General features: G+C 47.0%; 1 protein-coding gene across 2 annotated transcripts in view; it reads right to left on the bottom strand.

Moving 5' to 3' along the window:
- Nucleotides 1-4: 4 nt before the first annotated feature.
- Nucleotides 5-25,746, bottom strand: part of NRDE2 (NRDE-2, necessary for RNA interference, domain containing) — a 48,446-nt gene continuing 22,704 nt past the window's right edge. Inside the window, exons 5-15 of one of the 2 annotated variants that reach the window (XR_003682141.2) lie at nucleotides 22,726-23,176; nucleotides 21,552-21,957; nucleotides 20,066-20,199; nucleotides 17,166-17,286; nucleotides 12,590-12,765; nucleotides 9,683-10,069; nucleotides 7,978-8,906; nucleotides 6,125-6,263; nucleotides 2,604-2,675; nucleotides 1,869-2,085; nucleotides 5-145 (exon numbers count right to left, since the gene is read on the bottom strand). Coding sequence is in view for 1 of the 2 variants with exons in the window: in XM_007102680.4 (XP_007102742.2) it covers nucleotides 1,960-2,085; nucleotides 2,604-2,675; nucleotides 6,125-6,263; nucleotides 7,978-8,906; nucleotides 9,683-10,069; nucleotides 12,590-12,765; nucleotides 17,166-17,286; nucleotides 20,066-20,199; nucleotides 21,552-21,957; nucleotides 22,726-23,176 (2,941 nt within the window). In the remaining variant the exon portion in view is untranslated. Of the gene's footprint in view, nucleotides 146-786; nucleotides 2,086-2,603; nucleotides 2,676-6,124; nucleotides 6,264-7,977; nucleotides 8,907-9,682; nucleotides 10,070-12,589; nucleotides 12,766-17,165; nucleotides 17,287-20,065; nucleotides 20,200-21,551; nucleotides 21,958-22,725; nucleotides 23,177-25,746 lie in introns of those variants that run through there. The other variant, XM_007102680.4, reaches the window with a different exon arrangement.

Consider the following 25,746-nt stretch of genomic DNA (forward strand, 5'->3'; position numbering starts at 1 on the left):
TTCTGGGCCCTCCACACCGGCCGCTCAGTAGCAGGAAGTCGGGGGATCCGGGTGTTAAGGAAGCTGGCTGACCAAAAGGACTGCAGACTTTAATACCTGCTGCCCCGTCACACCCCCAGAGCTGGTGGCAGTTGTTCAACAGCAGCTGATGGGAAAGCAACGATCATACGTAAATAGCCGGCCATCTTTGTTGTTTAAGCAACAAGGGCTGAGGAGTCCCTACAGCCGTGGCTTCCCTTTTGGAAGGTCCGTGGAGCATGTGGGCTCGCAGCGCTATGGAGGCAGGAAGGAGGTGTCGCTGTAGCTAAGAGACTGAGGCTCCCACAAGAGACCTCAAAAGGGCAGGGCCGAAGAGTCCCATACCAGCCCTGCCATCCCTTGTTCTCGGGTTCACAACCTGATCCCTCCCAGCAGTGTTCAGAAATGTGTCAAGCTTCCCCTTCCCTTTCCTTGCCTATTATTTCCTGCTCTTCTCTCATTTCATAACAGTTCCATCTCAAAGCCTGTAAGTGGGGCAGATCAAGGAAAGCCTCCACTTGGTTGGCCAACTTCCTTGGGTGCTCCGAGATGCTCTTTCTTTAGAAAGTGCTCTAGCTCAGGGGTCCCCAGTCCCCGGGCCTCCACCTGTTAGGAACCACCGGGCCGAACAGCAGGAGGTGAGTGGCAGGTAGACGAAGCTTCATCTGCCGCTCCCCATTGCTGCATTGCGGCCTGAACCATCCCCCATCTCCCTCCCCCCCACCCCACCTTCTGTGGGAAAACTGTCTTCCACAAAACCGGTCCCTGGTGCCAAAAAGGTCCCTGGTGCCAAAGGTCCCTGATGCCAAAAAGGTCGGGGACCGCTGCTGTAGCTGTGCTGCCCTCTGCTGCTTTTTCCCAACCAGTGTCCCATCGATTTCTAGCCAAAATTCTATTCCACAGCACTGGCTTTTCTGGATGAGGTGCCAAGGAAGTATGCTTTCAGCAATTCTAGAGAGCATGATTTAAAAAAAAAAAAAAGCCAGAGAGAAGCTGTCCACTTTTTAAAAAGCAGGACCTCAGAGAAGCTAAAGCAGTTTCCTCAGTCAAATGTAACTCAGTTCCTGGAAATCAGAATGAGAACGTGGCCGACACGGCTGAAAGCCACCTTCGGCACGTGTCACAGGCAGCGCCGGCCGGGTTTGGTAGGAAGGCGCTCGCTCCGTTCTCCACGACGGTGGCTGCTGGTGAGCTTCCCGCAGCGGGGTCCTTATTTGTCCAGGCGGTGCTTTCTACACAGTTATGTACACACAAAGTCCCCTAACAGGGCGTCCTATTAGAGCCCAGGTTCTGACAGCAGGGCTGGGGAGGGGCCTGAGGGTCTGCATTGCTCCCAAGCGATGCTGGCTGCTCAGGCCATAGTCAAGGACATCACTGAATAGGGTTCAGGGAATAATAAAACACATTTGATACAGGTGAGAATACCAAGTTTTAAACGACTCCCCACTGCTCTGGTCTGAAGATAAGGGTAAAATCTGCTAACCAGCCCAGAGGAGGAAGTCCTAGTATTGAGTAACCAGACCTTTTTTTTGACTGCAAGACCCAGGAGACCTGGCAGGACCACCAAGGATGCCAACCGAGAAGGTACATTCACCCCAGCAGGGCTGGCACTGGCTGGGCAGGGGAAGAATGGACCAAACGAGAACTCACACACCAACCATGACAGGTTCAGTTATCACTCAGCATGATTCCTGTCTATGCACATATATACACATACATATATAATATGAAAAACAATGGCTTTTGTGTCATTTGCACACGCAAAAAATGTGCAAGAGGTGAGAGACCAATAACCCAGACACAAACTATCAAGAAAGAAACTCCAAAGGCAGAGGTCTTAACACGCTCACACGCATGTGTCACCGTCTCGTCTGGTATCTCCTGGCTCCCACGGGGCAGGCGCGGAGGCCCCGGAGACACGCCCCACTCCCCTCCTGGTCTCTAGTCCTCGAGCAGAAGCTCCAGCTCCTCCAGCGGCAGGCGCACCCGGAGCTCCTTCTCCGTCATCAGGTCCAGGATCTCCTGCATCTCATCGGGGAAGTACTCCACGGCATCCAGGTACAGCACCTGGGGCCACAGAGCAACACCCTCATCAGCCGGCCGCTCCCTCCAGCTGCCCCGCCGCAGCCCACGCTCCCCTTGCGGTCCTAACCTGGCAACACCTTGACGTGCTTCTGGAAGGACTGAACTCAAAAGCAGAGGGAAAGTGAGTAAACTCAAAGTGAGACCCTCTCTTTCCAAAGTGGGGCCAGCAGCTGTTGGCAGACACTGCGGTCACCGTCAGCCGGGTCTCTGAACGTCTCCTGACTTGGGCTGTCCAGGGCAGAGCTGGGCTGTGGATCCCAATGCGCTCAGCATCTGGGCTGAGCTTTGGGCAAATGTTGGGAACCAGCCGCCTACAGCAACGCTCCCATGGAACGCCAGCTCCAGTGCAGGGAAAGGAAACAAATGCCCCTCAGTCTCCAAAGGGGATACTTTGACTATGGAAAGGCCTGGGAAGTGCCCTGTCCCCATGACACTGACTGGATGAGGCTCGGCAGGGAGGTCCTTGGGAATCTGAAGAGACCATGGCCTTTAGAGCTCACCTTTGCCCAAGGACAATTCTGAAGTGCTTTGTAGAACACACCTTTGCTTCTTTCTTTATTTCCTAAGGAAACCTGAGGCAAGGGGAAAAAATACAAAAATGATGAAAGAGAATCCAAGGCCATCCCGGTCCTGATCCACCCGGGGCACTGCCACAGTGGCTGTTGGGTGGTATGGGTCCATGTACCACGGGATGCCCTCAGGGGCTACTGCTGTGTCTCAGTGGGCCTGGAGTTGACCTTTAACACTTCTGACTTGTTTTCATCTCCTCCATCACTGTGGGCCATCCCCCCTGGCCTTACTAAGAGTGCCTAGAACGAGGCCTTGTGCGTGAGGTGAGGGTGATAACTTTACACAGAGAAAATATTTGCTTTAATACTTGCCATTTTCTGAAAACTATCTTAGAGAAATGAGGTAACCAGGATTACTGAATCAGTAACCTTATCAAAAGCAAATTTCGGCTCAGAAATTTCAGGCTGAGAGCATGCAGATATTCAGCACGTTTTTGTTTGTGTTTTTGGCGGTACGCGGGCCCCTCACTGTTGTGGCCTCTCCCTTTGCGGAGCGCAGGCTCCGGACGCGCAGGCTCAGCGGCCATGGCTCAAGGGCCCAGCCGCTCCGCGGCATGTGGGATCCTCCCGGACCGGGGCGCGAACCCGTGTCCCCTGCATCGGCAGGCGGACTCTCAACCACTGCACCACCAGGGAAGCCAGCCCTTCAGCACGTTTTTAATCTAAGCACATTTTTATACTAAGATATAAAATCCTTACATCTTGTATCAACTCACAGACAGGCGCTTTTTCCACACCTGCTGTGGAAGCCAGAGCAGCGTGTGTCCTCCCCTCCATATCCCTGGGACTTGGGAGAGGCCCAGGGAGGGATCTGTGCCTCCTCCAGGGAGTCACAACCCACCGGGCAGCTCCCCAGGCGGGCATCTGCAGCTGTGAATGGGCACAAGCCGAGCTCACGGAGCTGAAGTCTCTTCCTGGGCTTCCTGCCCACCCACCTCCACCAGACTTCCCGTTCCCACAGCAGAGCTTTCTAGTGGACGCTGGCTCTGCCCACCAGGCAGCCAGGGCATGGTGTCCAGACAGGCCCGGTGAGGGCTGTTGACCGACCTCCCAGAAACGCGGGGGATGGCATCAAGAGAGCCCCATCCACAGCTCAGGACCTCTGTCTACCCAGGACAGCCTTGCCTCCTTTTCAGATCTTTCAGGTTAACTCCCACCGTCAGGAAGACTGTAACTCTGGGCTGTAACCAGCATCTGTGATAACATCAGGCAGGCAAGGCGCGGGGCTCCCTCACCCGCTCCCAGTGCGCCGCCCACAGAGTCAGCCGCGTGGCCCGGGGGACTCGCGTGAGCCTCGGCCATTCTGAGGCTGGACCTCTGAATTTATACCCAAGAAGCCAGTGTGAGCTGTCCTTCCTTCACACACCAAAATACTTCAATGTCCTCTGCTAAAATAGTAACTACACTTAAGGCTTTGTCTGTTCTTGAAAGAAGAAAAACTGTATTCCTGTCCTTTCTCAACCACTGTTATATGTGAGACTCACAGTTAACCCTGGAATCCAGCAAATCCAGGTACGTTAAGTTGGCGAGCCTCAAATGAGAACTGCCCTCTGCTATTTCCTTCATCAGTCGGCCACCGGAAAACGCCTTTGCTGCATCAGGTATGAAACGGTTAAACGCCAGGTGAAAGCGTGGTAGTGACCGTTTCTCCTCCAGGGAGCCAGAGCCACATCCTTCCACAGTGGCCCCACGGCGTCCTGCCCTCTCCTGGCGCTCAGAGCCTACACCTCACATTTTGGCCCTAATTTGATTATTTCACTGAGTTTATCAAAGCGTTAGGAGCTCACCCAGATGCCTCAGAAACTGCTAGGGGAAAACACTGCTCTAATTAGTTCTTGGTCTGATGCTAATCTTTCCAAAAAGACAGACATTCCTTCATGGTCCTAGTCTTTTTTTCTAAGTCAACAAGAATTTTTCTGTCTACAGTCCACCCAGACTTGGCTCATGGCAGATCCTCAGTAAAAGTACTGCAAGTTTGCACTTCACCCTATTTGTCTCTACCTAAAAAAGACTGGAGAAGTTAAACTGGCAAGTGTGCAAGCTCTCCCTCTTTTTAAATTTAAAGTCTTTCATTGGCTTAGACTCACAGAGTATTAGCGCTGGAACCATTAGGGAGCATCTGGCGTGCGCGTTCAGTGAGGGGCCTGACGACAGGGGTGGAGCTCAGTGGGAACCCAGCCCTCCTGCTGCGCCCCAGTGGCCTCCTCTGGTAACGGGCAGGGCCCGCGTCCAGGCCGCGCGTGCCCACGGACACCACGCTGGCGTGGTACACCTTCTGAAGGTTTCCATTTCACACAAGGGAGTCAAGACGTAAAATCTGAGCTTTTGAGTCTGAAGAATAAACGTTAAAAACACAGAAACTTTGGTGGTAATTCATCTTGATGCCGGCTTCTGCCCACAAAATTGTGCCCGTTTGTCCTGGGTACTGTCCTGTGATGCGTCCTTCCCTGCTACTCAGGCCTTTCAGAGGTCAGGGGAGGTGCTCCCCGGTGAATTCTGGACTCCTAAGAGGATGGGGGAGGCCCAAACCTCTCCTAACCCCTAACTTACTCTCTCTGTATCTCTTTACACCCGACTCTGTCAAAGGTCAATGGGAAATGTTCAAAAACTCTGATCAACTTCTGAGAAATTATCCTATGGAAACAATTAGAGAGATACATATTTATCTTCATATTTATCTTTCTTCATACATATTTATCTTCTTTTTCAGGAAGGTCACTCCTGGCTTCTGAAAGGTACAATATTCAGTGGAGGTCACTTTGATATGATTCAATACCCTTGAGCTAAACAACACTCAAGTGGCCTAGAAGATTGTTTCTAAAAAAGCATGCAACTTAGCAGTAGATGTATTATAGTAAAGGAGGCCCAGCCCAATGCCAAGCCTTTAAGCAAAGGCAAAGACAATCCAAGACTCCAGGAATGAAGCCCAGGAACCACCTTTCAGCCTGCACAACACATTAACAAAACTAAATGGCGTCTCACCATATTCAATCACTGTGGTACTTTTAAGTAAAAACAAAGTTGCTTTGGAAAGGTCTATTTTAAGAACCACATTCCAGATTGAATCTTATCTTTTAGTAACAAAACAGAATCAGGACCTGGAAATTCTTAGCAGCAGATCGGCAACAAATTTAGGTCTCTTTCAAATGAAAGCTCTTAGACCATTTCCAAGTTGTTGACTCAATGAAGTCAACTAGAAGAAAGCCACATGACATTCTGCTGCACCGAACAGCCCAGGCATCACTCCTCGCTATCATTCTACCAAAGGCCCCAGCAGAAAAGGCAACTTGTGACCCCTCCCACGTCCTGAGGGACCGACGTCATCCCACCAGGACGCCCACAGGGTGAGCCAAGGCTGAGAGGGGCGCGGGCTGCTGGACACCCGCACCGCTCACTTGTGAAGGAGGAAGCAGAGATCTGCATAAACACAAAAACTCCGCATCTTTTCTTACCAAAAAATTCAAGTACATCCTCCACAGTAAGGGGCACTGGCTGCCGTAGTCACTCCGCATCGCATTTTCAAATAGGGCTCTGATCCGATGCGTCAGGCCGGTCTCAGGAATGGTGGCGTAGACCTCTCTACCATCTACCCTGCAAGACAAAAGGCTCATGTAACTCCAAGACAACTTCCCACACCTACGTTGCAGTGGGAAGAGACACGTCAGTGACAGCAGACGTCAGCGACAACTGGACCTGAGCACGTCGGAGGCAGTGCTGCGCCCAGGTCTGGGGACACGGGGGTGCAGGATATGGTATGACGTGGCTCCTCCAGGGCCAGAGGAAGCCCGCGTCCAGGGTGCTGTGGTGTCTCCGCCACACTGGGTCTGCTTAGAAGGCACGCAAACTCCCTGCTTCTCCGTTTTCTAAGGAAAACCTACCCTTTCGTCAGCAGAGTGCAAATTTTACCGTATGGGAAGGAAAGACCTTTCAGTTGAAAGTAGAGTGAATAAAATCCTGATGGAAGAAGTAAAAAACAAGTAAACTGAAATACTATTCTGGACCTCCCTGGTGGCTCCGGGGTTAAGAATCTGCCTGCCCATGCAGGGGACACAGGTTCGATCCCTGGTCCGGGAAGATCCCACGTGCCGTGGAGCCACTAAGCCCTTGCACCACAGCTACTGAGCCTGCGCTCTAGAGCCCACGAGCCACAACTACTGAAGCCTGCACACCTATAGCCTGTGCTCCACAACAAGAGAAGCCACCACAATGAGAAGCCCGCACATTGCAATGAAACTAGAGAAAGACCGTGTGCAGCAACGAAGACCCAACGCAGAAAGAAGGAAGGGAGGGGCTTCCCTGGTGGCGCAGTGGTTGCGCGTCCGCCTGCCGATGCAGGGGAACCGGGTTCGCGCCCCGGTCTGGGAGGATCCCATGTGCCGCGGAGCGGCTGGGCCCGTGGGCCATGGCCGCTGAGCCTGCGCGTCCGGAGCCTGTGCTCCGCAACGGAAGAGGCCACGGCAGGGGGAGGCCCGCATACCACAAAAAAAAAAAAAAAAAAAAAAAGAAGGAAGGGAGGAAGGGAGGGAGGAAGGAAGGAAAAGAAAGGAAGGAAATAAAAGTTAATCATTTATAAAAAAAAAAAAAGAGAAAGAAATACTATTCAGAGGCAATTCTGAACACTTGATTTCTAAGGTCAGAGTGAAGTAACAACAAAGCTTCTGGAAGGAACAATGATGCCTAAGCCAATATGTTCCCAAGCCTGTCGTTTAACCTTCAGATATAAAATACTGTATCAAAAAAAAAAAACATTTAAAACATGACACTGTTATCATCAGTAATAATAACAGAGGCTGGTAATTAGTCTGCACTCTCTTTGTGCCCGGTACTCACCCTTCCCAGCAACCTCCTGAGGTAGGTTCTTTATTCCCATTTTACAGAAGGGGAAACCTACTGGAGACATGAACTGACTTGTCCAAGATCACACAGCTGCTAAGTGGAAGAGCTGGGATTTGACTCCAGATTCCAACTCCAGAGCCTGTGCTCTTCCCCCATGCTTTTACTACACCTTCTCAGACACCTGAAGACCTGGCAGTCACCACTCATGCACCATAAGCAATGCTCAGGGATCCCAAAAAGCACGGCCTAGGGAGACAGCCACAGGAGCCTCTGACGAAAGGTGTTGCTACTTGCAAGTCTCATATTCCTTTTTCACCATGTTTTTCTACAACACAGAGAAACCCCCCGGCAGGCGTTCCAGGCCCGGGCCGCATTCACTTCTGTATTCTGGAGGCCGAGTGGGTGGTGGGAACACGGCAAGCATTGCGTAAAGGTTTCTGGACACACGGACAAGATGCTCTGTAATTACCTCTGCACCGTTTCCACTAGTCTTTTCCTCATTTTCTCAGCTTCAATTGCAAACAACCACGGCTCCAAGGGTTTGGCAGACCTGGTGATCGCATCGAAGAATCTTCTGGTCTTACTGGCACTGTGGGACTTATTCTGAATCTGTACATACGACCTCCAAAGAACCTGGTTGCCCGGATACAACTTTAAAGCCTCCGAGAGAGCCTCTCGCAGAGGCGCCAGAGGGTAGACGGCGACTTTCATGTGGAATCTGAGCAGGCTCGTGTGCATCAGGGTGACGGCCTCGAGGACACCGCTCAGGTTCTGGGGGCTGGCACTGCCCTCCAGGCCAGGGCCCTCTGCGGAAACAGAGATCTTGTGTTTCGCAAATACCTGCTCATATATCCGCACAGCAGCGTCGATCCCTATGGTCAAATACTGGAAGAGCATAAAGCATTTAACCAGGCTAATCAGGCGGCTAAAGGAATCGGCGGGAGCTGGATCGGAGACACAGCTCTCCCCCAAACAGTCCTGCAGCGCGTGTTCATAAGCCTTCCGAGCTTTCAAAATGTGAACGGCCAAGACTTGCCCGGTGTAGGGCCCGTAGGCCCCGTTCTCGGTCAGTCTGGTCAATACATGAATGGCTCGGGCTGAGGCGGCCCCTCTCACGTCCGGCAACAGCTCCACCTCCAGCTCGGCGTAGAGGAGACCGAGCTCACACAGCTCATGGTCCTTCAGTTCTCTGCTCCCTGCTATGCTGAGCGCTGTATCGAAAACTCTTCTGGCGTCCTCTGTGTTGCCGAGCAGCCACTCCAGATGTGCATACTGCTTCCAGAGGCCAAAGTTGTTGCGGTTGTCTGGCTCCTTAAGGAGATTCTTGGCTAGTTTTTTGCAGTTCTTTCCTTGTGATTTTAATCTCTTCTTGTTTTTAGTGTGCAGACACCAAACGACCTAAAGGCAAAAAGAAAAGAATGACTCCAAGTGCTCTGTGATGTTAAAGACATCCCTTTGTACTGTCAACTGCAGAAAGCCACACAAGGTGTCTTCACTGCCTTCCTTTATCACGTGTCTGCTAAACACTTAGGCTCTCTGAGAAACAAATCAGGATTCCACCAGGGCCACAGGAGTCCCAAAGAACACATCTAGGTTTCCATCTGAAACCCGTACAAAGAAGGCTTATATACTCCACACGTTCTTCTCCAAAGACAGATGACCACCAAAGTTTACCAGACACTATTTTAATAATACAGCCTGGTGTGTGCAATCTGCAATTAAAGCATCAGAACTTTGGGTATTATAATTCAATAGTAACCGGTGGCCAGCAGAGGGCAGAGGAGTCAACCCTTGACGAACTTCTAGCAGATAATGAAGAGCAGCATAAGTAAGTAGCTTATTTTATCTATTTTAATAAGCCCCTAAATCCTCTAACCTGGCTTAAGCTTAAGGCTGGTCCTTAACACTAGCTGCTCACATAATCACAGACATCTGGTAATAAAGAGTCAACACAACAAATAGCTCCCGTCACTGATGCGCTGGACTCACTCCCACCTTCCTCCTCTTCCCCGTGGCCCCTCAGAAGGGGCAGCCACACACCCGCTGCCTTTGGGTCCCCGAAGGAGGAGGTGCTGTGGCCCAGAGCCCTGAAGAACACCAAGAGCCTGGCCATCCCACTGACAAACAGCGACGGGAAACGAGGTCCTCACACGGGAAGAGAAAGCCGGAGTTACCTTTGCAATCTCGTACCGTAACCAGGAGAAGCAGAGCTGAGACCTCTCCTTGCCTGAAAACAAAGGCATCACGAGGTGGAAGATGCTGCGGATGAACTCCTCGCCCTCTCGACTGTGACCCCTGGTCCAGTGCCGGCAACCCAGCTGGTCCGTGCGTCCGACACAGCTGACGCCGGAAAATGAAAGGCTGAGAAAAGTCAAGGGCTTTTCATCATAAAGTCCATTGTCAAAGATGCTGTTCTCATCCATGGCCAGATAGAGGCAGGAGGCCGGAGGGCTGAAGCCGGAAGGCACACCCAAGAACTGCAGAAAGGCTGCAATCAGCCGAAACTGAAGATCCGGGCTGGAAAGTCGGATCAGAGACTGTCCAATATCATCAAACAACACCTGCAATGAAGACAAAATCAAGTGACCGAATGCAACAAACAAAGAAGCCTTCACAATTTTTTCCACAATTCTTTTTATAGGGATATACCTACGAGTCAACATTATTCAAATTAAATTTTAAACAGACAGGAGCTAGGTTGTCTGCAAGACGCAAAAAAGCTAGAGGCCTCCCAAGGCAAGCTGAGGGCGGGAGGGTGAGTGCCAAGGGTTCTGCAGCACCGGCAGCATCTCACACTTCCTGGGAATCCTCCACAGGAGGGGACACCAAAGCAGAAACTTTCAAGGTCTCCTAACAGATTCACAGGAAATCTAAAATCACATTCACTTCTTTTTTTTTTTTTTTTTTTACATTCACTTCTGAGAACACACAAAATTGCTTTTGTAGTTACTGTGATAAGTTACAATTGTGAAAGATTTTTATTTTAAGATAGAAGAACTTTACTACTTTGTAGTTTCTTTGTACAAAATTGCTTCAGGAAATGAAAAATATGCTCAAAAATACACAAACAGCAGCACAGTAAAAAGGAAACTGCAGGAGCAATGGACCATGCTGAAAGCAATTATAAGAGCCTAATATTGACTGTAACTGTAGCTGACTTCACGTAATAACTTTAAAATGTAAGGCCACGGGGACTACACTGTGTCTCAGGTCCTGCTTATCTGACTGGTCTCTGTGGCCCTCAGCAAAGAGGAAATCAAAACACGAGCACAATAAAAGTGGATTACCTGGGACTCAGCTCATCAAAACCATCAACTAATCAGAAAGCTTTTTCTTCTCCAGGCTTTGACTAGAGAAAAAAATCTAAGAAATTGCTCGCGGCAGTAGTTTGCTCCAGAAATGAGCTTCCGGGAAACCGCCAAAATGCTGAGCCTTGAGAACTAACTTCTGAAGGGTGACCATGAACTCTGTAAAGCCATCAAACACGGAAGACCGACCAGACCGACCGAGCCCACCCACCCTGCCTGAACACTTCAGCTCGGCGGGGTGGGGACCTCGCCGCAGGAGCTGCCATTCCCCCGGACGCTGGCCCTCCCCCCTGCCCAGAGGCCACCTCCGTCCTTCCTCCCAGTGCTGTTTTCTCAGTCTGGCCGCCCCATCCGCCACTCCTCGAACATCGCCGGCCCTCTGTTGCCTTCCCCCATGCTGATCGCTCTGCCTGGAGCCGAAGCTCTGGCATCAAATAAATACTCTCAACATCCAGGACTATAAACTGAGCGCTCACCACTGGGCAAGCTTCGTCCAGGCACTGGTGACGCAGCAGTGACGGAAACAGGAAGAGTCTCCACTCTCACGGCACGTGATTTGTAGGGAGCAAGCAGGTCAAAGCTCAGGAGCCTTTGCTGCTGTAAAACCTCTCAGACTGTACTTGTGACCTGTCGCGTGCCCAGCAGCACACAGTAGACCCTTGAACAGCACGGGTTTGAACTGGGCGGGTCCACTTACACACGGATTTTTTCACTAAACATGTCCCACAGGACCCCGTGACCCGTGGCTGGTTGAATCGCAGCTGTGGAACCGCGGATGCGGAGGGCTGACTGCAAAGTTATACTCGGATTTTCAATTGCTCGGGGGAGTCGATGCCCCTAACCCCCTCATTGTTTAAGGGTCGACTGTAGTTGGTATCTTGTCAAAGTGGCTCAATTCCAGATATCAAAATAGAATCTCGGGCTTCCCTGGTGGCGCAGTGGTTGAGAGTCCGCCTGCCGATGCAGGGGACGCGGGTTCGTGCCCCGGTCCGGGAGGATCCCACATGCCGCGGAGCGGCCGGGCCCGTGAGCCATGGCCGCTGGGCCTGCGCGTCCGGAGCCTGTGCTCCGCAACGGGAGAGGCCACAACAGTGAGAGGCCCACGTACCACAAAAACAAAAACAAAAACAAAAAACAAAAAACAATCTCTTCCTTTCGTTTAATGTAAAACTTCCAAAGCTGCTGGCCACTGGGCACAGAGTAGCAGATGCCAAGCCACGCAACAGCCGTGAGGGACGTAACCTGAGTGCCTGGCGAGCACAGGCGCCCAATAGATGCTACTTCCTCCCCAGCAAGACGAGCTGGACAACCCACCGTCCCAACACGGCCTCTACACTACTGTCCCTCTTGTCTTCCGGAGTCACACCCACCCACCCATCTTTAAGGATCCAAGAGGAGGGTGGGGAAGGTGGACACAGTTAAAGAATCTAGGACAGTGACTCCACGCTTTTAAACCCTGAGCCCCCAGGCTTCCGTGTGAAAAATTAACTGAACAACCTGGAAGACAATCTCCAGAGGGGTGACCACCAGAGCCGACCCTCCTCCTCGGGGACAAGAACTATCAGGTTGAGGGCCTCGATGCTCCCCCATCACTAGCAGCCAGCGAAACTCTCCCCGATTTCCGGGAAAGAGGGAAGTTTCCGTGGGCAGGAGCAGGCTAGAATCTCCCAGGCCAGGCAGGTGCCCAGAGAGCCTGGCAGACTCCTTCCGGGGAACCAAAACCCAACGGGAGAGGGGGGAGAGCAAAGACCCCACGGGGGGGGTGGCGCTCACCTGCCTCTCTGGGTCCTCACAGTCTTCCTCCGCCTGCTTCTTGGTCTTCTCAGGGCGCCACGGCCGCCAGTGTCTGTGGTCTCGGGACCGCTCAGCAGCAAGCCAGATCTGCCACCTGGGCAGAGTCTTATCTTTAATTTCCTGGTCCTCGTCTTCTGGTTCATCATCGTCATCATCTAGGCAAGAATCAAACTTCTAGCACACCTAACCAGCAAATAAAGCCACCATCAACACTTAAATCTACCTGCGTGTGCCAGCTACAGGGGTGGGCACCTGGAAGGCCAAGGTAAGACCCAGGCCCAGCCTTCTGGGACACTCAGTGGCATTTACAGACTCTCCCATAATCACTCAGGTTCCCAGAAAAAAACGGCAGGTTAGCCGATGAAATCAGATGACTGTTAATGCTATCACAGCAATTAAAATCGGAAGGACACATATTTAGGACAGCGCTGCCCAGCAGAACTTTCTGTGATGCCGAAAGTGTTCCAATTCTGTGCTGAGTAATATGACAGCTACCAGCTACAAGTGACTTACTGGGCACTTGAAATGTAGCTGGTAGAATAACTGAATTTTAAATTTTATATCATTTTAACTAATTTTAATTAAAATAGCCACGTGTCACTAGTGGCTACTGTACTGTACAACACACTTCTCGAATGCTAAATGACATTTAATGAGAGCACTGCTTTAGATTTTCTTAAGCCATCAGAATTTTTAGCCAGTGGCCCTATGATTATGACACATGTTCACTTTTTTTTTTTTTTAAAAAGAAGCAAGTCAAGATATCCTATACATTATTTCACTTTGTTTCCTAACTCTGAACATGCAGAATAGGAAAGGAAAAAAGTCTGAGTCTTCTGTAAAGTTCAATATTTAAAAATAAACAAACAGAGTATGTAAAATGGTGCAGCCACCCAGAAAACAGTGTGGCAGTTTCCTATGAAACTAACATGCACTTATCATAAGACCCAGAAATTGTATTCCTGGTGCTGATCCCAGAAAAATGAAAACCTATGTTCACACAAAAACCTATACATTAATGCCCACAGCAGTTTTATTCATAATAGCCAAAAACTGGCAACAATCCAAATGTCCTACGGAAGGTGAATAGAGAAACTGTGGTACATCTATGCCATGGGCACCACTAAGCAATAAATATGAAGAAACTGCTGACACATGCAACAGTATGGACGGATCTCAGGGGAATTCTGCTAAGTGAGAAAAAGCCAATCTTAAAAAGTTACACAGAAAACAACTGTTAGTGAGGATGTGAAGAAACTGGAACCCTCGTGCATTGGTGGTGGGGATGTAAAATGGTGCAGCTGATGTGGAAAATAGTATGATGGATCCTCAAAAAATTAAACATAGAACTACCATATGATCTGGCAATTCCACTTCTGGGTATATACCCCAGAGAACTGAAAGCAGGGACTCAAACAGGTATTTGTGTATCCACGTTCATAGCAGTATTATTCACAACTGCCAAAAGGTGAAGCAATCCAAGTGTCCATCCATAGATGGAGAGAGAAATAAAATGTGGTGTATACATACAATGGAAAATTATTCAGCCTGAAAAAGCAAAGAAATATTGACACATGCTTCATACTGTATGAACCTTGAAGACATCATACTAAGTGAAATAAGCAATCACAAAACAACAAATATTGAATGATTCCACTTATATGACATTCTTAAAGTAGTCAAATTCATAGAGACAGAAAGTAGAGTGGTAGCTGTCAGGGGCTAGGGACAGAGGAGAGGAATGGAGAGTTAATACTTAATGGGTATAGAGTTGCAGCTGGAGAAGATGAAAAAGTTGAGGAGATGGATAGAGGTGATGATGGTCACACAAGTGTCTGAATGTAATTAATGTCACTGAACTGTACACTTAAAAATAGTTAAGATGGTAAATTTTATGTGTGTTTTACAATAAAAAATATTGAAAAGTTACATGCCATATGATCCCATTTAATATAAACATAGGTGAAATAACACAGTAATATAATAATAGACATGGAGAACAGATCAGTGGTAGGAGTAGGGGGGAGTGGGGAGGAGGTGTGGCAAGAAAGGTACAGCATAGGGGGCCTTGTGGCGATGCAGTGGTTCTGTATCTTGATTGTGGTTACGTGAAGCTGCACATGTGGTAAAACCGTAAAGTAGGAAACAAACACAGGCAAAGACGAGTGCCTGTCAAACCAGTGAAATCTGAATAAACTCTGTGGATTGTACCAGCATCGATTTCCTGGCTGTGCTATTGTCTGCAGCACTATCACTGGGGGAGCTGGGTGAAGGGTGCACAAAACCTCCCTGTGTATTTTTTTTCCCAACTTCTTGTGAGTCTATAAGTATTTCAAAATAAATAACAAACAAGCAAAAATCTCAAAAAATCGAAATGCATGATACGTGTACCAGCATTTTAAACCCAATATTCTACCAAATGCTCTTCTGAATTCCTCAAAGAAGAAAACAAATTTAACTATTTATCACCTTCTTCTAAAGGTCTACCTTTGAAGTAATCCTTTAATCATGCTGAGAATCTTACTATAAGAGAAATTACCCCTGTGAGTTACACATCAGACTTAGATACCAGAATTTATTACATCAGTAATTCAAAAAGTTACATGGTTGTGGACAGATGTATATATGTAACAATCACAGCCTAACAGGAAGTGAGGGTAAGCAAGAAGAAATAAGTTGTAATGTATGAAGAAGTACTTCAGAATCAATGAGAAACACCAGCCACTCTCTAAATGCCAACCCTGTCGTGATGAACCAAAAACTTAAAAATAAAACAAAACCAAAAACTAGTTTTCTGAAAACAAGAATCTTTCAACCTTTCTCCTGACGTTGCTGGGGTTTTGCGTACTCCCATTATATTCATTAGAAAGAAATTCACTGAATTCAGTAGAAGATTCTCTATGATGGAAATTTTGCAGGAATATTAGCACCAACACATGCCCCTAACTTGATACTAAAAATCAAGTTTCAACACTGGGGTTACCCTTCTGAGAAAATTAACTTTACATCTGGTTATGAGTGACAATTAGACATGTGGACATTTATCAGAGAAGTAATGTTAACTTGGTCTCTGGACACTGCTATGAGAATTCTATCCTCATAGAACTGCAGAATATGGTAAACTTTAGAACATACATACCATGCAGTCTAAGAGTCTTGCTCATTCACAAAACATAGAAACAAACAAAAACAAGCTGAAAACACAGAACCATGCTGAGTTGGTCACTCAGAGCAAGAAGATTTTTTACCCAAAGACCTATTTTCATAACTTCATGTGGTCTTGCAGACTCAGTGGCTAAAAGTGCAACACCTACTTCCATTTTTCCCTGCAGGTTATTGTTTTCATATATGAAACCACTGAGGTCCGCCTGAAGAACAGTTCCAGTTCTTTTAAGAAAGGACGCTCAAGAGAAGTCAAAAGAGCTGAGCCTTTGACAGCCCAGGTGAGGCACGACCATCACCAGACGGCGCTGCCCAGAGCAGAGTCACCCCAAATACCTGATGGTCCCCCCACACAACCTGCCTTAGTGGAGGCAGGGATGCCACCTGGCCTGGAGCTCTGCGCGGCCATGCAGACCTTAGCTAATCCAAAGCTTCCATGCCGCGGATGAAGAAACCAAGGCCCAGAAAGGTCACACCTGTGAGAAGAGGCTGGCCGAGTCTGGGCTCTCTCCCCCTCACACTTTCAACAAAACCAGAAAGTGAAGCAATTCCTGAATAGCTGGGAGCTGCACTGTCCAATTCAGTAGCCATAGTATGAGGCTATCAAGCACCTGAAAGTGGCTGGTCTGAACTGAGATGTGCTATAAGTATAAAATATACACGAGATGTCAAAGTCTTTATATGGAAAAAAAAGGCGGCAAAATATCTCATTAATTTGTTTAAATTGATTACATGTTGAAATGTTAATGTTCTGATATACTAGGTTAAACAAAATACATTATCAAAATTAATTTCACCTCTTTCTTTTCACTTTTTTAACGTGACTACCAGAAAATGTGAAGTTACATATGTGACGAATTATATTTCTGTTGGTCAATGCTGTCTTGAAGAGTAAAAATCTGGAAAATACTTTGGAGTCACTTAGAATGACTACTGTATAAATGCTAGTTAATAATTATTTTATAGTATTCCTAAAAAGGCAAGTATTTTTCAAATAATCTGTTGGTCTGTACATTGCCAAGAAAACAAAAAGACAGCCTTAAACACACACAAAAATGGGAGGAGGGAGAGCAGGGGAGTAGTAACAAAATTACTAATCAGAAGCAACCTACAAAAGGAAAAATGAAAATTACTTCCTCTGGAAAGAAATTCAACCCTCAGAGTGTATGGACTAAAGGAGGGGACTGCAGTCAACTGCTTTAAAATCTCTAAAGGGAAGAAAGAGTCTTTTCTCCCAGGTCAGTTACTTCATGTGTTTTTGACACTTTGGTGTTTGTACAGTGTTCTTAAGCTACTGATAAATAGCTCACACCTACAAACAAATAACCCGTGAAGATGTGAAGACAAATTCTGGAAGGAAAAGGCGGAGCATCTCGACTGAGAGGCGCCTTACCTGGGCTGACGACCACCCAGCCGCCCCGCTCCTGCTGCTGCATCCACGCTCTCCAGCCTCGGGCGCCCTTCTCCCCGGCCCTGGGCTCTCCACTGTCCCAAAAGGGCTCAAAGAATTCGACCTGTTCAGGTTTAAAATACAGAGGTTAGCCTACCTTGTACAGAACTGCTAAGTCACGGGGCAAAACCAGTGCCGACCGGCATAAGAGGGGCTTATGATTCTTGAAATCTTGCCTGTCATCAGTCTTGGGAGTAGATATACGATACACAAAACAGAAAAAATAATTAGTGTGACAGGCAGCCACCAAGAGAGGCCGCCGTGGCCCTCCCCTGCCTTGAGGTATTCACACCCTTGAGTGTGGGCTGGGCCCAGCGGCTTCTCGTAACAAACAGAATATGGCACAAGGTGATGGGACGACACCTCTGAGGTTAGTTACAGAAAGAGCGGCCAAGCCCACCAAGAGGGCCCTGCAGCTGGGTGGGAGAGGGACGAGTTGCCGGTTCTGACCCTGGGAGGCCAGTCTGACCAGGGACAGTGGCACTGCCAGTTCCCTGAATGCCACTGGGCCCCCTAGCTGAATCCTGAAGTCATGTTGCTTTCAAGACCTTTGGAGGGGAAGGAGATTCAGTCTTTTTTTTTTTTTAATAGAATTATAGTTGATTTACAATATTATATTACCAAAGTTTCAACAGGACAGACTGTGAGCTCTTGAGGTCAGGACCACATCTCAATTACAGTAAATTCCCAGCACCTGGCACTGTGCCCAACACACAGGAGGGACTCAATAAATGTTTGCTGGGAGACAGCTGAACATGGCCGGCAACCAGTAAACAAACAGGCCTGCAGGGTAAAGCCTGGCCCCTCCCTCAGTCATCTGGCCACCAGGCCTGCAGCGTGTGGGGGCAGTTTGGAGGCAGCAATTCCCTATGGAACAAACGTGAACACTTCCATGAACAGGAAACTGAACATGTCATCACCTGGCAATCAGGACTTTGAAAGGTGGCCAGTAGGGACTTCCCTGGTGGTGCAGTGGTTAAGACTCTGCGCTCCCAATGCAGGGGCCTGGATTCGATCCCTGGTCAGGGAACTAGATCTCACATGCCACAACTAAGATTGCATGCCACAACTAAGGAGCCCGTGAGCTACAGCTAAAGGAGCTGGCAAGCCGCAACTAAGGCGACCCGGTGCAACCAAATAAATAGATAAATATTTTTTTAAAAAAGGGAGCCAGTAACCTGTTCAATGAAAGCTTTTGCCAAGAAACCTCTTGAAGAAGAACAAGCAGGCTTCAAAGGACAGGAGCAGCAGGATGACGCAGCCTGAGCCCCAGTCTGCATCCAGGAGAGCCACAGGGGGCCAGGCCCTGTGCTCCGAGTGCAGGCAGCCACCTCGGCAAGGGGAACCGGGAGGACTACACTCCCTCTTTACAGGATCTGCTCTTATAAAAGGGATGGCAGAAGTGCAGTCAAGAAAAAGAAGGTTTGTTTGTTTTTTAAGTGTGATGAACGGTTATAACCAATTCATTTATTCCACAGAAACACAGACCAGTAACCCCAGACTCTGCCTGTTTTCTGTTGTACTACTCTGTTTATGGTTAACAATGTCTCTCGGTTACAAAGGTACAGAATGTCATTAAACAAAAGCTTCAAAGTTGTCACACACACGCTTTGAAATTACAGACCTCTTATTCACTGGGTGCCCACCACCTTCAGCTCTGTGCCAACAAGCACTGGTCCCAACCGTGTGCTGGGAACACGTATTAAGTTGAGGTGTGGTCATGCCCTCAAGAGTATTTAAAGCCTCAAGTGCGTGGGCCAGTCCTGGGTGATGCTTCTGTCCTGGGCAGCGCCCCCCAAGCCCATCAGCAACTGCTCCCACCCCAGAGGGTGTCAGCAAAGGGGTGGGGGTGAGGGCAATTCTGATCCTGACCCCCAGCACACACCCCAGGCTCCGCAGAGAGGCTAAGAACCACTTCTGCGGCACAGCAGGTTCTTCAAACAGCAAAATGTGTCTTAAAAAACTGTGTTATCTGGCTTATTATACTAATAATCAGTTATACCAATACTAACCAATATTCTTTAACCCAATTTTGTCTAGGAAAAAAAGGTTAAAAATAAGGATGATAAAAAGTCTTTACAGGCAGTTCATGAAAGCTCCACAAGATGGAGACCGTAGCCTGTCATGAAAGACCTTTGAAAGTTCACCATAAATTCAGATGTCCAATCCATCTCCCATCAGACCCTCTTTGCTGAGTAGAAAACTGAGTTTTCTTGAGTGGAAAAAGGGAAAAGAAGGTTTTCTTATTTGGATAGCTCTACGGTAAGTTTTTTTTATTGCTTCACATCACAAATATTGGCAATGTTCACTCCTCTTCTAAATGGCTAACACCCCCCCCAGCCCTACCCGCCCCCAGTTAGGATCGGTGTTGACAAAGCACCAACATGTAATTTCACTTGCAACTCCAGCAAAGATTTTAGGTGGTGGAAAGGTTAACCAGGGGAGACACACGAGACCCAGATTAGAATGCACAGAGGCAGGAGAGAGGACTACAGTTTAAAGGGCATGACAACTGCCTGCCTGGAGGGTGGGGGCAACTAGCATTTAAACACGGGCAGTAAGTAAGGGGAAAAAAAGGAATGTAAGTGAGTCTTTATATTTGGGGAGGTGGAGGGATCGTCTTTCCTCTCTCCATGTTTCACTCCTGTCTCATTATGGAATTTTCCTTGGATTGCCAGAATATTTCTGAGGAACAATCCTCAACAGGACTGATGTAAAGGAGGATATAAATATTTTGAAAACACGACCACCACCTCCCATTATCCACACACCCCCACGAAAGAGGGAGAGGGGGAGGGAGAGAGATGGAGACGGGGGGCGGGGGACTCAAGCAGGACTTGCACCTGTCCTTTGGTAGGCAGGTCTTTCACACTGTCGGGTTTGAAGAAGGTGAAGTCAACCAGGGCCTGGAACAGAGAGACGGCCTTCTCGGAGTGACCAGCCTGCCGCAGAAAGTGGCACTGCTGAAGAAAGAGGGCTGCAGGCAGGGAGAGCAAAGGGGAAGAACACTGGTTAACACCCAAAAAGAGAGAGAACATAACTCCTACAAACATGCAGTTCAACACCCAGAACATCTTTTCCCTGAAATTAGTGACTTAATATTTTCAAAGCTGTGAGACATACATGTTCTGATTTTAAAGGACTCAAATAGTACTGCAATGAAAGTACATTCTCATTTTTATGTGAAACTATCACAGAGTACGAATAGTAACAATAAAATAAGGCAAGAGGATGGTCTGAATATTGGTTATCAGATACTCAAAGCTCATTAATACGAGAAAAATTCTAGGAAAAGGATGGCGTCGCAGATTTTTTATCAGAAAGCAAAGATCTGTACTCAACTGATCACTAGATGGCATTATTCACCAGCAATTTTCATTGTGTACTCAGTCCGCTGTAAACAAATCACAGTTCCATGTTTGAAAATTTCAGTTCATTTTAACTGTGGTACAATTCCATCTACTAAATACCATTAGGCTATTTGAGCTCATCACAAAGGATATCAAACATGAGACTCTTTAAGTCAGTGGAGTAAATGCTTATTATTTCTAGAGCAATATAGTTCTATCTTTAGAAATTAGTAGCACTATTCCATAGCAGGGATTTGATCAAATAAACGCCTGCTACATGCCGGACACTGAGCTAGACTCACCATATATTATCTCAGCTGACATGCGCAACAATCAGGTAAAGCAGGTATTGTACTATTGCTGCTGAGGGAGAAACTAGAGCTCAAACAGGTTAAGGAACCTATCCAAGGTCACACCAGAACCTATGAAGGGCAAACTCAGGATTCAAGTCAAGACTGATACTCTCCAGCTCCTGCATAAAATGCAGTCTCCCGTGTCTCATTACTGGACAAAATTTATATTCTAGTCTCCTTCAGGACCTGCCAAAAATGGCAACAGTATAATAATACCAAAAACCTGTATCTATCAGTGATTTCCAGCCAGTCAGGGCATCCCACAAACAGCAGTGCCTCAGACCCTATAATGGGTCAGATGAGCAGTGCAGGCATCTCAACAGATAAGGCCACCAACAGCCAAAGCAGTTAAGAGACTTGACTACATTTACCTGATTAATAAGTAGAAAAGTTGGAACTTATAGTCTGGTGATATTTTCCAAACCCTACTGGCTCTAATGCCCCCCCACCAAGAAGTTGGAGGGGGAAAACCTGTTATCAAAAGGAGTCATAATACCTTTTTTAAAAATCAGTTTTATCGATTTAGACATTCCTAAAATAAACCAAAAATAAATCTTCATTTTCAACTTAGCCAAAAGAAAGTACAGCTCCTCCCGCGGAAGAGGATCTGGTCATCATCTCCTTACCAAACATGGCCTCCTCAGTGCCAGGCAGCTCAGGGTGAGACAAGATGCTGCCGTCCTTAACAGCAGACAAAGTACTCAAGCATTTTCCATAAAGACTCTGAATTTTTGATATGGAAAAGGTGCTAAACTGGCTCTGGCAAAATAAAAGGTATTTCTGCCAAAGGGCTGTATTGTTGGGATGTAAAAATATCAGTTTCTGCCACTCTTTGACCAGAGTGGAGGGCTCCCAGAACTCGGCGCAGAGCTGCAGCTTGGCAAGTTTCAGATCCACGCTGCTCGGGTTGCTTTCCACGGCCCGTTCCAGAATGGCCAGCTTCTTCTCCAGAACCAGCCTCAGGGACCGCTTCTGCTTTTCCTGCTCTCCTTCCTCGATGGCGTACAGGCCCGGACTTCTCATGACCTCGTCCTCGACAACAAAAACACCAATTTACAAATGCAAATGGAAGTGGGGGACCCTCAGGATTTCCAGGCTGCTTGTAGAGTGACTTAAGAGCCCCAAAGCGTTTCTCACCTCTCAAAATGAATTGTTATTCAGACATGTTTGATCTTGTGTTTAGTTCACCTAATTTACCTATCCACTCTCTGTCATTTTAAACTTAGATTTATGTATCAATAACTAGCATGCAATGTCTTGAAAACCTTTTCTGAAGAGCCAGTTTTACCAATAACACAGCCAAATGTAGGACAAATATGATAATTATATAAGTGGTTCAAAAAGCTAAGTGGGACACAGACAAATCCATGTGTTCCAGAAGGGGAGCACATAGCTCTAACTGCGTCATTCCACGGGCAGCCCCTCTTGGCAATTCTGTGCACTTCGCATGTTCTGTCTGTATTTCAGGAACGCCTCCCCCTGCCTGGTTGGCATCTACTGTTCTTTCACGATTCTGTTCAAGTTTCACCATCCCTTGGAAGCCATTTCTTACTCCCTAGTGGCAAGTCACCCCCTCATTCCATCCCCCAATTAGATGTTATAGCATTTATTACCCCAGATCGCATTTATCTTTCCTCACTGGGCTTTGAGTAAACTCAAGGCAAGGGGTGAATTCTAGTTATCTTTAGAGGCCCGGCACCAGGGCTCCTCCTAGGAGCTCAAAAATCACTGCAGAGTAAATCAGTGCCCCAAATTAAGACCGTCATTCTAAGGTAAGAGAACTGGGACAGCGATACTTACCTGAAAAGCAACAAATGCCATCCACAGCTGAATATCTCGAGGATTCTCCCAAACCCTCCTGTTAAACTCCTCCACCTTGGCCTTGAGAAGCACGTTCTCTCTGTCGGGCTGTGAACCGGGCTGCTTGGATTCCTGCTCTGAAGGACCCCGGCCTTGTAACCACTGCGTGGTGGCTTCATCATAAATCCCCAGAGGGTTCAACCAGCTTGTAACAGGGGAAACCACATCCTCTGCACCCTTCACTGGGATAAATGAGATCGACTCCGATGAGGGAGGTTCAGTTTTACTGCTAATGGCAACTCCGTTAATGCTCATTAATCCCACACTCTTCTTTGTAAAGTAGCGCTCGACATGCTTGTGTGACCGCTTCTTTTCTGTGGAAGTCCCCTCCCAAGATATACACTGCTTCTTAGGGTTAATGCCAAGGCAGGAGTCTCCTTTCCTCTTGTATCTTATATTTGAAAAAGAAAACAAATTACTGAGAGAACATGTGCCCTGGATCCAAATGACTGAAGGCCCAGCAGACACACTCTTGTTCTGAAAGTTAATTGCATACATTCAAATTCACCTTCCCTTCAAATTGCTTCTATTTAGAGAAGTATGAGGATTAGCTGTTAACTTTTTCTGCCTGTTTGACTTATTCCTCTAACATGACTCTTTGTTTAGGTCTCATGAATTTAAGATCATGCCTGTCTTCCAGGTCTTAGTAACTTATATTCTCCTGCAGCTTTGTACAGCACTGTCCCATACATTATGTCATTTGAACATCACAATCATGTGTGACAGGCAAGGCGGAAATCATCTCCTCTTTTACACCATTCCTACATGAGGACGCTGAGACCTCAGGTGACGCTAGGTCATCTGTCTCCTAGACCAGTCCCTTTTTCTCAGTACTACCCTGTGTCCCTACTTAAGATAACAGAGAGGTCTCAGATTCTTTTTTTAATCCTGAAACAAAGTATGTCAAATAAAATTACATTTGGCTATTTTCTACTCTACAGGAAAAGAGGCTGGGTTCTGAAATGCTTTTATGGATCATGTAGGCGTCCCCAGAGTTAAACACAAGACTACTGAATATGTGCACAAAAGCTAAGGAAAACTGTGCACACTTTTCTGTATGTATGTTATACAAACAACCCAATTAAAAAATGGGCAAAAGATCCGAACAGAAATGTCACAAAAGATATGAATGACCAATAAGCACATAAAGTGGTCAACATCATTAGTCATCAAGGAAAAGCAATTAAAACCACAGTGAGATACAACATTTTAGCGGTCTGGTGGGCCACCAGACAGCTAAAATTAAAGGACTGACAATACCAAATGTTGGCAAATGATCTGTGGAGTAACCAGGACTCTCATAGCTGTTGGTGGGAATGTAAACTGGTACAATCACTTTGGGAAAAGGTCTGGCAGTTTCTTAAAAAAACTAAACACAGACCTTACCCTATGACCTAGCAATTCTATTCCTAGGTATTTACCCAAGAAAAAGGAAACCATATGTCTACACAAAGAGCTGTGCACAAATGTTCTCAGCAGCTTTATTCGTAACAGCCAAATACTGGAAAAAGTCCAGGTGTCCATCAATAGAAGAATGGATAAACAAATGGTGGTATGGCCATTGATGGAATACTCCCACCAGGAAAGAGGAACAAACTACCGATAAATGCCACAGCATGGATGAAACTCAAAAACATTATGCCGAGTGAAAGGAGCCAGACACAATGGAGCACATACTATATGATTCCATTTATATGAAATTCTAGAATAGACCATACTAATTGATGGTGGAAAAAAATTAGAATGGTAACCTTCTCTAGGGAGATGGGGTGTGGACTGAGTGGAAAGGAGCCTGGGGAAACTTCTTGGGGTCATAGTAATGCCCTCTATTTTCATAGGTGTCTGGGTTACACAGGTATATGCATTTGTCAAAACTCAGCAAATAAAGACGTGGATTATTACACTGTAAGTAAATCTTAAATCAAAAGAAAAAAATAAGCAAATCTTGAACTCTAGCTAATGATATGCACATTGAAGTATTTAGGGGGCAGTGTATTGATTTCTGCAATTTACTCTGAAACGCATCCAAAAATTAAGATGGGTGGGTAGACAGGCGAATGGACACGTATGTGACAAGGCAAGCGCAGAAACATTAATGGTAGAACGTAGGGCATGGTTATATGAGTGCTCACTGTAAAATTCTTTCGACTTCGGCTGTATTTTTTAATTTTGTCACAATAAAATGCTGTGGAGAGAAAAAAGCAAGAGAGAGGGGCTGCCATCTTCTGTCAACTCCCAGAGAGCTTCTCTTCCACCTCATCCTGGTCCAGCTCCATCACCTCCTTTCCTTCCTCACTGTCAACAGAGACCTGAGAAGCTCTCTGCTTGCCTGTGCCTCCCTCACTGCTCCATTGTGGTGAATTCCACTTTGGGGGAATAGTTTCTCTCACACACACACGTTTTCTCTCAAACCCTTTCTCTTTATCCTCTCTCCCAGTTCCTCCTGGATTACCTCTGGATAATCTCTCTCCTTTCCACTTATGAGTCAAACAACTTTAGCAAAGGGGTGATGAGATAAAATAGGCTAAAATAGCTCTATATAAGCCTTTCATCCCCTAAGAAACAAATTTTAAGTTAAAAACTAGTTTTGTTTTCCTTAATTACTATTTTCTTTTATTTTCACTAAAAATGAACAATATTTTAGATATTCAATCTCTTAAAGAATGTTTTCTGACTTTAAAACTGCATTTTGTAAAACTGATTTTAATAGCTTCCTTTTATAACAAATTTGATGAAAATGATAAAGGAGAGAAAAGAATGCTACTGGCCTACATTATTAAGTATCAACTTTCAGATAATGTGCAAATGCATATATTCATATATATACATACACACATACTTTTTTTTTTTTTTTTTTTTTTTTTTTGTGGTATGCGGGCCTCCCTCTGCTGTGGCCTCTCCCGTTGCGGAGCACAGGCCCCGGACGTGCAGGCTCAGCGGCCATGGCTCACGGGCCCAGCC

This window comes from Physeter macrocephalus, chromosome 11, assembly GCF_002837175.3.
Source record: "Physeter macrocephalus isolate SW-GA chromosome 11, ASM283717v5, whole genome shotgun sequence".
NCBI classification, from domain to species: Eukaryota; Metazoa; Chordata; class Mammalia; order Artiodactyla; family Physeteridae; genus Physeter; species Physeter macrocephalus.